The sequence below is a fragment of the Enoplosus armatus genome, chromosome 21 (genome assembly GCF_043641665.1).
Source record: "Enoplosus armatus isolate fEnoArm2 chromosome 21, fEnoArm2.hap1, whole genome shotgun sequence".
Classification (NCBI taxonomy): Eukaryota; Metazoa; Chordata; class Actinopteri; order Centrarchiformes; family Enoplosidae; genus Enoplosus; species Enoplosus armatus.
The window spans coordinates 10,390,895-10,401,042 of NC_092200.1; the positions used below are offsets into that span (position 1 = coordinate 10,390,895).

The window sequence follows — 10,148 nt, forward strand, 5'->3', positions numbered from 1 at the left end:
TGGGAACACGCTTTGTTACGAGCAAGGTCTTGGTCTTGACCTTCAGGAAGGAAAAATATTTAGCTGTAGTTTTCTCCCCCTATGCATGGATACAATGTAAAGAGCATCAACATTATTAACATGCATCTTTTAGCAAGACAAGACGAAGCCATGATGTGTGTTAGAGAAATCTTACCATAGGCTGGGATGCCATAGGGCTGGCCAGGCTGGGGGTAGCTAGCATAAGCTGCGGCCTGCTGCATTCCTGTGGTGTACTGCGTCTGCCCATACGCAGCCATATTTTGGGATGAAGGGGTCGGGAGAATATGCGGATATGTTCTGCTATTTGAAAAAAGAAACAAAAGACAAAAGTGAGAAAGGAAGGCAGGAAGAAAAAGGGGACCATGTTTTACCCTGAAAACCATAACACAAACTTTGCTAACTGACAAATTCCTTGTGATTGTGCTACTTCATTTTAAACACTGAGCCAAGCTGTAAGGCAGATAGCATCGCACAGCTCATATACATAGTGAAAGAACAATAAATGGCAAAGTAAATTTTTGCAAGGTAATAATTACAACAGATTTCAGAGTGCACAAGCTGCAGACATCCAGGCAAACAAAGCCTGTTGAAAACCCCCCGATCTAGCAGAAGGATCTAATTAAAGATCCAAATGAAGTTGGATGCTGCTTATTTTTTAAAGAAAAATAAAAGAAGCCTTACTTGGAAGGGTAAATCTGTGGAGAGAACTGGTGAGTTTGTCTTGGGCTGAAGCCACTGGTTCCAATAGCTGTGGAGAGTTGAAAAGAAAAGAGGCAAGCACATATTTAAACATTAAGAAATAAGGTAAATATTATCTTTTGCCAACAGAACTTCTGAATTCCAAGGAAACAGTAATTACACTGCATTACTCTATTTATTTCGGTAACCTTATTTAAGGTTGAAAACCGGAGAGCAATAATGAAGTAAAATAATCAGGTAAGAACATCAGGTTTTTCTGCTGACCCGCGTATCTCTGATATGTCTGGGCTGCTATGACGACCGCTGATGTAAACACACACAGGATGGTCTGAATCAGTCTCGGCCTGTAGCTTCGGTTGCCTTGGGCCTTTCAAGCCACAAGCACATTGGAAGTGACATCACTGATTGCAAGTAATGAGTGCTACTGCATAATCATTCCTTCATTAAGCGTACGACTATGTGGTTCCACGGTGCTGATAACATGTGAACGTTCAGCCACAAATAACTCACAGAAGTACAATTTTGGTTTGAAATCCCCAGTGGGCTTTTTCAGTCGTCAGTGTTATTTGAAGTAACACCTCGAGTAAACTTTTATTAATTGGAAAATGTGAATTTATATTAGTGTTGTGGGAAATGTTACTTGCAGGCTTCAGTTTCAAAATTTGAAATATAAATTCTGAAAAAAAAAAAAGAAATCTAAACAAAAGACACACACACAAGAGCACCAGCCTGCATGACTTCTGTTACCAACTTGACAGTTGTACTTAAAATATACCATTATTGGTTTTAATTGAATTAATCATTTTGGAAATAGTAGGCATAATTTATTGAAAATGAAAATCTAATTTTGGAATAAAACACAACAGATGGCCTTATAAATGAATTAAATAAATTCAAGTTTGATAATACATCTACACTTTATCAAATTCACTCAAAAAGCAGAACAATTCAGGCAACAGTCACAGTCCTGCTGCATTACTTGCATTAAACTGCAGCGGAGTGGCACAGTATTGAAACATCTGTCTAATTGGTCGTGACATGTAAAATAAGGGATTTGGTTGCGGGGGAGCGCTAACTGTATGTAACTGTATGCTGTAACCCCTCACGCACGTTATTAATATTGAACACTTTTCCCACATCAGCAGCACCTGCCACTGGACAAAACCTGCTCTTCTGAACGGAGCTTTGGGTTTCCCCTGTGGAGGATATGGGGTGTACGATTACTAAATTTCATTAATATTGTCAGTCGTAGCACTGATTTATGCGCTTCTCGCTTTAAGTATCAAGTACTTAGTTAAACAGTTAAGGAAATACAGGAAAATTAGCAGCAAGATAATACCATGCACAGTTGGATGCAGTACTGTTAATACATGTTTACAGAAAATATAAGAGAGTGCTGCAGGTTGACATAGATACTGATGTGGCTGGAAAAAAGAAATAAGCTAAGAAATTATCACATTAGTGATTATTTCTTTTACAATTCCTACAATGCTCATTATACTGAGCTCTTGGTTTTATTTAGCGATGCCCCTGTGTGTGTGCTTATGTGCATTCGTGTGTGTGTGATGTTCCCGTGCTGAGAGGGGGGTGTGAAAACCCTGGCTCTGACAGGGCGATAGGGTAACAGCCCGTGGAGAGTGAGGGCCACTGGGACGCCATGTCACTCCACTGGACAGACAGGCTCAGTGCATTACAGGTCATAATTCAGTCCTCACTGGCATGGGAACCAGCAGTGCTAACACACACACACACACACACACACACACATGCAAGCAAGCACAGCATATAAATATGCTGACAAAGGTAAGGTAAGAGTCGCTTGCTCTTAAACACACACACACACACACACACACACACACACACACACACACACACACACTATAATGGTGTTTTAGCTGCAGACACTTCCTGGGGCCCAGCTTATCAGTCACCCATCTCTAGGCTCATCTCTCACTTATCAGTTCTGCAGCTGTATGTGTGTGTGTGTGTGTGTGTGTGTGTGAGGCAGTCAGACACATGAGTGCACACACACACATGCACAGACACACAACAGTCCTCCCTCCTCCAACCTCACCTGATCCTGAGAAGCTGTCTAGAGAGGTGTCTGCTACCGAGGTGGCGATTTCGCTGCTGCTCATTGGCTCAGTTTTAACTGCAAACAAAGAAGCCACATTGTCACTAAATGCACCAAATCAAGTCTGGAAAAAAAAAGACAAATAAAAAAAAAAGATCAGATTAATGTCAAACTACCTTAGGCCTTCAGATTTTCACATTCACCAAATTGTGATTTGAAAATACATCAAAAAGTGACTCAGTGTAAAATAAAAACATAGAGGAAGGAGAAGTCAAACAACATTCCAACAGTATTTATAATGCTGGAACATTTAAATGCTTTATTAACACATTATACATTAAATCTGTTTCAAACAGTTTGTAGATTCTTTTTGATGTGATTTATCAGATTTAGGTTTATCTTTATCACTGATCCTTTTATCGTTCAAACTGGAGAAAAGCATTTTACATTTAGAAATGTGCGCCATTTCCTAATGTAAAGCTTATGAAATAATAAAAAAACTGAATTTGAACTATTTTGCAAGAATAATATAAATCAAACTCTAATTTGACAGTACATTCTACAAAGAAAATTTAACATATAATTTACTTTTAATGATAAATTACTGGTGTAACAGTACTTAAATGAACAGATACAAAAGAGCTCCGTAGGGATGTACGAGTACAATTGAAATGTCAAGGAAATGTATAGTGTATAAAATCTTTTTAAGAGTGTAGCGAACGCTGTTTGACCTTGGCTCCATTATGCAGCTCAGCGATAGATCTGTAAAGACAATTTCACAGCTTTCTGACAGCTCAGGAATCTTTGAAATCAATCCATTTCACTTCAGGCGAGCTGGAGGATTTTTTTTTTCTTTTTTTTGGCAAAACAAATTGACAATGTGGGTAAGGAAGTCATGCTCGGTGGAATCCCTCATGGTTGAAGAAGCCATTTGCTGTCATGTTTTACATGTTTCCGCTATGCTCGCTCAGTGCAGAAACACATGTTGACGAGGGGCAATTCTTTTGAACAACACACCGATGACAAAATAGTGGTAAGGTGCATGCATAAACTAGCACACACTAGCACACAATAACCTCTGTATTCAGGAAACAGCATGGAACGTCCAAATGATAACAAAATAAACAGTATGCAAGATCACAATCTGACCATTCATTAACAATGGACTCAAGTCCAGTCTGTGTCAAACCATGCTTGAAACAGAATACCACAACAATTACAGCAAATACCAAAGAGTTTCTGAATGAAAGGCACAATAGTTGAGGCAATTTTGCATCTGTTAAATTGTTTTTTTGTTGAGACAAATTTAATTTCTTATGAGTGAAGTGGGTGGTTCGAAAAGGTAAACTACAAAGACTGCTTTCATTCTTGTTCTCAGTTGAGTTGAGGAAAACACCAAGTATTGTCCTTTCATTGTGTCACTAAGAGAAGACAAACCTGCAGCGGACTGTGAGTTAGAACCTAACAACCAGTCTGCAGTGGTAAGCATTGTGATGTTATCACCTATGGGAAAGAAAGAATGGCAAAGGGACACATGACAGTCTGCACCATGTCGACGGGTCCTTGAGCTCAAAGCACAGACTAACCTGAAGATTATGTGACGGGGGTGGGGGATCTGTTTTGAATACCTCATGTTGGTTTGTGACATGGGCATGACTGCTTCACTAAACAAAGGCTCGTATTTAAGCACAGGTGAATCACCTGAGTAAATATAACTATGAACAGTAGAGACCTCATGCAAAACTCCATCATTTTCATGCTGTGGGCTTTGAATAATTACATGGTTACTTAAATGCACAGCTAATAGTCCCTGGAAAACAACTACTAGTAGCACTGAACTGTTAAAGTCAGAAATGCTAGGGCAGCAAATAGTCAGTATGGTACAAAATAATTTACATTGCAAATATTGTTTTTCTAGCTGTTTAATACTATATTACTGCAAAAGAGTATTTGTAATTCACCCTAATAACAATAACTACATTAGACACAACAACACTTGCATTCGCTTTATTGCCACAAATGCATAAATGCTATGCTGCATTACTGTCAGATTAAAAAGTTTCACTGACTGCTAGAATACAGTTTCTATCACCATTCTCAGCCCATTTTAAAATGTAAGAATAGCATACTGGACAGACACTAAAGGCACGGCACACATACCTTCAGTGCCATTGGGTGTCATGGAATTGTTATTGATGTGGGAGTTGTCGAGGTTGGGACCATTAGGAGATTCACTGCTTCCACTTACTCGGCTGTGAGGACTGGCTAGATCCTGCATTTCCATAGACCTGATGAGACACACACACACGCACACACCAAATCAAATTACATATTTCACTCTGGTTTCAGGGAAGACACACACGCTCTCATACACAATGCAGTGTGCACAATATGCACAATCCAGCAGTCCAGATTTAGATAAATAAAATAGTGATGATAATATAAAGTTAAAAAGTATTATAAATGAGTTTCTGAGTAAAAGAAGAATCCATTAAAATTATATATAAAATCTACAATTCACTGCATTTTTACTTATTCAATTATATTTAAAATAATGATATTTTTATGGGATGCCAAATGACAAGGACAAAATGAACACATGCAAATGAAAGAAATATACGAGGCAAAATGTGACACACACATATACTCTCACATGTGTACAAAGAAAAACAGCTCAAGCTATGAAATGAAGAGTAAACATTTTGACAAGACGGTCTCTGATTTCTCTCAGTACAACAATCTCACTGCAAGTCACTGTTTTACACGACGGGAACACAAAGTGTTTACTGTCAATTTACTCTGATGCATCTTAGAGCAAAAATGGCCTTAAGTGTATATTGTTTTGTGTGGTATGGAAGACTGTTAACAGATGTTTGCTGGTTTGAGGCGACGGTTAATATGCCTGTTAAAAGTGCAGCACTCTGCTTGATTATAAGAGCCCATGCCTCAGTGATGGGCAGATGAGAAGCTCATGAGGCATGTGTTTGCTCTGGCAAGCTCCTTAATTGTTTCTGTGTTTACACAAAAGACCACGCCACTGAAAACATTATTCTATCTTCTCATTTGTGCGCTCAAAGGATTTGATCGAGTATAGACAATGGAGTAGAAAGACGGCACGAGCGATTTGAAAAGTACGGCCACAAACTCTAGACCCATTTGTCTCTGCCACTGTTCCCACTGCAATAGTAAGTCAATGAAATTAGGACAAAATGTTTTGTACATTATGCTGCCGTTTCCAATTATATTCCAGGGCTCTGGGTATCTCTGCTATCGATACACATTGGCCTTTTACACGAGGCCACAAAGATAAATGCTCAAGTAAGTCTGAGTAGTCTGAGTGCTATCAGATGGCACAAAGAAACCAGAATTGTGAGATAAAAAGATTCAATTATGATATGCATTTACTCTATTTAAGATGATATTATAATGTTATGATATTATGATATTTTGCAGTACAGCTTAGCAAATGTAGTCCTTTCTTGTGGTTCAAATCCAATTTAAGTATTAACAGAAAAAAATAAAACTCATTTTAGACATTACATTACAAATCAAAAAGGCTAAGGTACGAGTAATAAAAAATCACAAATAATAAAAAAAACTATGTTAAAGGCTAAGACAGTCTTCTTCAAACATACTCCAATGATAAAGCTGCATTGTCCTTTTCCCAGAAGTATATTAATTTACTTCTCCCCTAAAAATATCACACCCTCCAAGCATACAACAACACAGAGGTACAAATATAAGCACATTAAGGATCGTCCAGAATAAACTAACACAATTTCTACATTTCACACTCACAACTTAATCCTGTTTTCTCCTCCTTTGCCCAAACCTTTTTTTTCATTAGCTGATGGCTAAAAAGCCTTTGCTATCTCCAATCAGACAACACAGTGGGCTGAGAGAAGCTGACAGTTGTTTAGAGAGGTACATGTCTCTGATGCTGCTGGCACTGGCTCAACTGTGCTCTTACCTGGACCTAGATGGCTTTGAGTCCTCCCAAACCACACTCCCTTTTTTGTATTCTGCCTCCACCTGCCCCAGCAGAAACAATGTCACTCCTTGTTATTGCAGCTCGATGTCACAGTCCAGAGCCATCCATGACACAAAAAGGCTTGTCTGAGAAAACATTATTGTTATTCTGGAGCAGAATGGGAAGAGAGGGCTTGCGGGGGGAACAGAGGCGCACATTGTCTCTCTCCGAGCCGCAGCCCTACTCCACTGTTGTTTCCTCCTCCAGGTCCTCCCTCCTCCCTGAGCAAGGGGAGCACAGCCAAATGACGGAAAGGTGATTCATCATTGGTCTACGACAGCTGCAAACTGGATTAGCCCTCCCCCAATCAACATGCAAAGCGGCTTAGCCAAGGTAAGCAGGAAGGGGTGGGGGGCGGAGGGGTTGTGGGGGTGAAGGAGTGAAGGTAGGCAGAGGGGTGAGGGGTTGGGGAGAGCAGGGGCTGAGGGGCAGCAGAGGGTGGGAGAGCATGCCCGCTTTCCTGCTTGAGGTAGCCTGCTGCTGGAAGGAAGATGGGACTTGTTGAGCAGAGGCAAGTCAAGCGTGACACCCCTAGCATCTTCAGCAGATCTTTCATCTGCAATTGACACTATCTGAAATTTATCAGCACTCCCCCTCCCGGCATACTGACAGGTCCTAATGACCGTCAGGGCTGCTTCCCGCGGGCCTGCCCCAGCCTGGGGCCATGGCACAGCACAGCACAGGAATATACACAACTTCCTAACTTCACAGCCTATTCACAATGGACAGAAAGAGAGAGAGAGAGAACAATATATACACTCACACAGACATTATATAAATCTTTCCTTTTTCTGTGGCAACACAAAAACGTGTCTTTTTTTAATGTCTTTTTCTTTAGCACACAGAGACACATAACTCATGACTGTATGTCTGCATGTGTACACATACACTTATGCACAGGGCACTTCAGAGGCCCCCAGATCAGTGGTGCAAATGCACACACACGCACACACACGCACACACACGCAGGGCACTTTAGAGGCCCCCAGATCAGTGGTGCATCTCAGACAATGAACGAGACGGGAAACAAGAACACGGAGAGCATATGGAGCCACATATGTTTCCTATGACGCTACGAATGCCTCTATTACTCTCCTTTAGCTGACAGTTACATTTTGCTGTCCACTCCCGCTCTGCTCGTCTCTCTCTAAACATCAAGCAGAGCCATATACTTGCATGGCTATAACACTATATTAGACCTGACTCCAGCCCACCATGGGAATACAGGGTCCAAAAAAGGTCAAAGGTATTCAACTGGTCAGGAAAAAGGAAAAAGACATATAAAGTCTTTTTTCAAAAATCCTGGCATGATTTTTAATGGCTGACTGTTTACATGAGCCTGGGTAACCTGAGCTGCATGGTCTTAAGTTTTTTTTCTTCTTCTTTTTTTTCAACAGGCTTTGCTCTTCACACCAAGGCAAAGCCTTCATGAATACCATTCCAGCTTTACAATTTGCCTACTCTCCCACTGCTTATAGTACAGCCATCTTAGCAAAAAACCCATTATATTTCATTCTCACTATAGACGCTGTGGACAACTGCAGTGCCTCCTCCTGGCATTTCCCAATACTTAAATATGCTGCGGATGTAAAAGAAAAATGGAAAAGAAAGTCCACAGAGGTAAAAGCCATAAAGAAGAAAGAGAAACAGATTTTGCCACAGCACATTAACAGTGATCACAGAGTTGGGGGAAGTTGTGGAGAGAGTGTGTTGTGGTGGAGAGATGTGGTATTGTGTGTGTGTGTGTGTGTGTGTGTGTGTGTGTGTGTGTGTGTGTGTGTGGTTGCTGGTTTCTCTGTTCAGCAGCGCAGGCCAATGAAGCCATTACCATGCTGGTGTCTCAGCCATTGCCAGCAGGTGAAACCAGCCAGGTGAAGAGAGGGGGGGGGCAAGAAGATGGGAGAGAAGAAGGGAGGGGGGCAGGGATTTAAAAGCAAAAACAAGTCTTTCTTCTGCGCCGCTAAATATTTATTGTTTAAAAAAAGGGGCTGCATTCAGCATCTTTGATGTGCTTCTTAGTTCAACCTGAACTGCCAGGTCTTTGAAGCTAACAAGAACAAAGCCCGGCTAGATGAAGCGCTGGAAGTGTCATCAAGAGGGGGGAAAAAAAGAAGAAGAAGTGCCACAACACGCTTCACTCACGGTTGTTTGCTGGCCCTTTTGTTTCGCTTTACTTATTTCAAGACCTGCGTTTCCAAAGGTAAACACAGCCACAGCCAAGCTTTTAGCATAGATCATCTCAGCATGCACGCTGTCCAACACGGCACAAATTGCGCCTTCACCTTTGCTACATATTTCATTTCTATTCAGACAAGAGTTATCAATTTCACAGGGTTATATCACCTGCAAACCTTTAATAGATTTGTTTTAGTATTTTTACATATTAAGGTTTACTGTTACAAATAAAAATAATGAGTGAATATGCTTTGTTTATTTCCGTTCTGCACTCCCTGTGTCATCCTTAATATATGTTCATTTTAAAGTCCATGGTCCTTTGAATTTTACAGTCTATGTAAGCCATGTGTTGTGAGTTACAACTTTTGAAAAACAATGCTTTAATCAAAATCTATCTTTAAACGACTAATCCCCACTTAAGCTAGTCAGCTGAATCCACATGGTGGCCCAGGAAAAATAAATCCACTCTCAAAGAATGTAGATGCACACAACAATTGGACACAGATGTGAGTGGAATTAGGCACAGTTTACAAAATGCTACACTTCACTTGTCTCTCTATACGTGGCCGAAAAAAAATGACGGCTGCCAACAAATGCAACATTAAATAGCTTGGTGTTTTTTCAGGCAAGCATTTAGATATGACTATTGAACATTTTTAATAAATTACATTTGAAATGATATGGTGGGGTAATTTTGAACAAAGAGGGCACTTTTGTAAACAAGAGAATATGTTTGTTCTAGCTCTAGAAAACTTAAAATAGAAAATACATGTTTGAACCAAAACATTTTTTCATGTGCATTTATTTATACAGATGCACTGTATTTGTTTGTACTTGGTACTTGCGGTGACAAATTATAAAAGAGCATGGTGCTTCACAACACAATTTCAAATTTTTGTACTTGTCTGTAATTAAAAGCACAATTATTAACAGATGTGCCTGTTTGTTGATGTGCAATTTGTCTCTCTCATTCAGTTCAATCTGACACGGTGCTCCGGCAATTCACTCAATAGCTACATTAAATCCGTTAATACTGTGCTCTTCAACCTTCAAAATTATTTCCAGAAGGCCAGTTCGCCTTTGAGGGGCCATCCGACAAGATTTAAGGTGCACATTTTATCACAACCTGCCCACCACCGTGACCACCGC

The 10,148-nt window shown here is 40.3% G+C and overlaps 1 protein-coding gene across 6 annotated transcripts in view; it reads right to left on the bottom strand.

Moving 5' to 3' along the window:
* eya1 (EYA transcriptional coactivator and phosphatase 1) overlaps window positions 1–5,078 on the bottom strand; it is a 30,958-nt gene extending 25,880 nt beyond the window's left edge. For 2 of the 6 annotated variants that reach the window (XM_070927724.1, XM_070927725.1), the window contains exons 1-5: window positions 4,955–5,078; window positions 4,232–4,297; window positions 2,795–2,872; window positions 703–769; window positions 176–321 (exon numbers count right to left, since the gene is read on the bottom strand). In XM_070927724.1, the coding sequence (XP_070783825.1) occupies window positions 176–321; window positions 703–769; window positions 2,795–2,872; window positions 4,232–4,297; window positions 4,955–5,078 (481 nt within the window). Of the gene's footprint in view, window positions 1–175; window positions 322–702; window positions 770–2,794; window positions 2,873–4,231; window positions 4,298–4,954 lie in introns of those variants that run through there. The other 4 variants (XM_070927726.1, XM_070927728.1, XM_070927727.1 and 1 more) reach the window with 3 other exon arrangements.
* Between the last annotated feature and the right edge of the window lie 5,070 nt (window positions 5,079–10,148).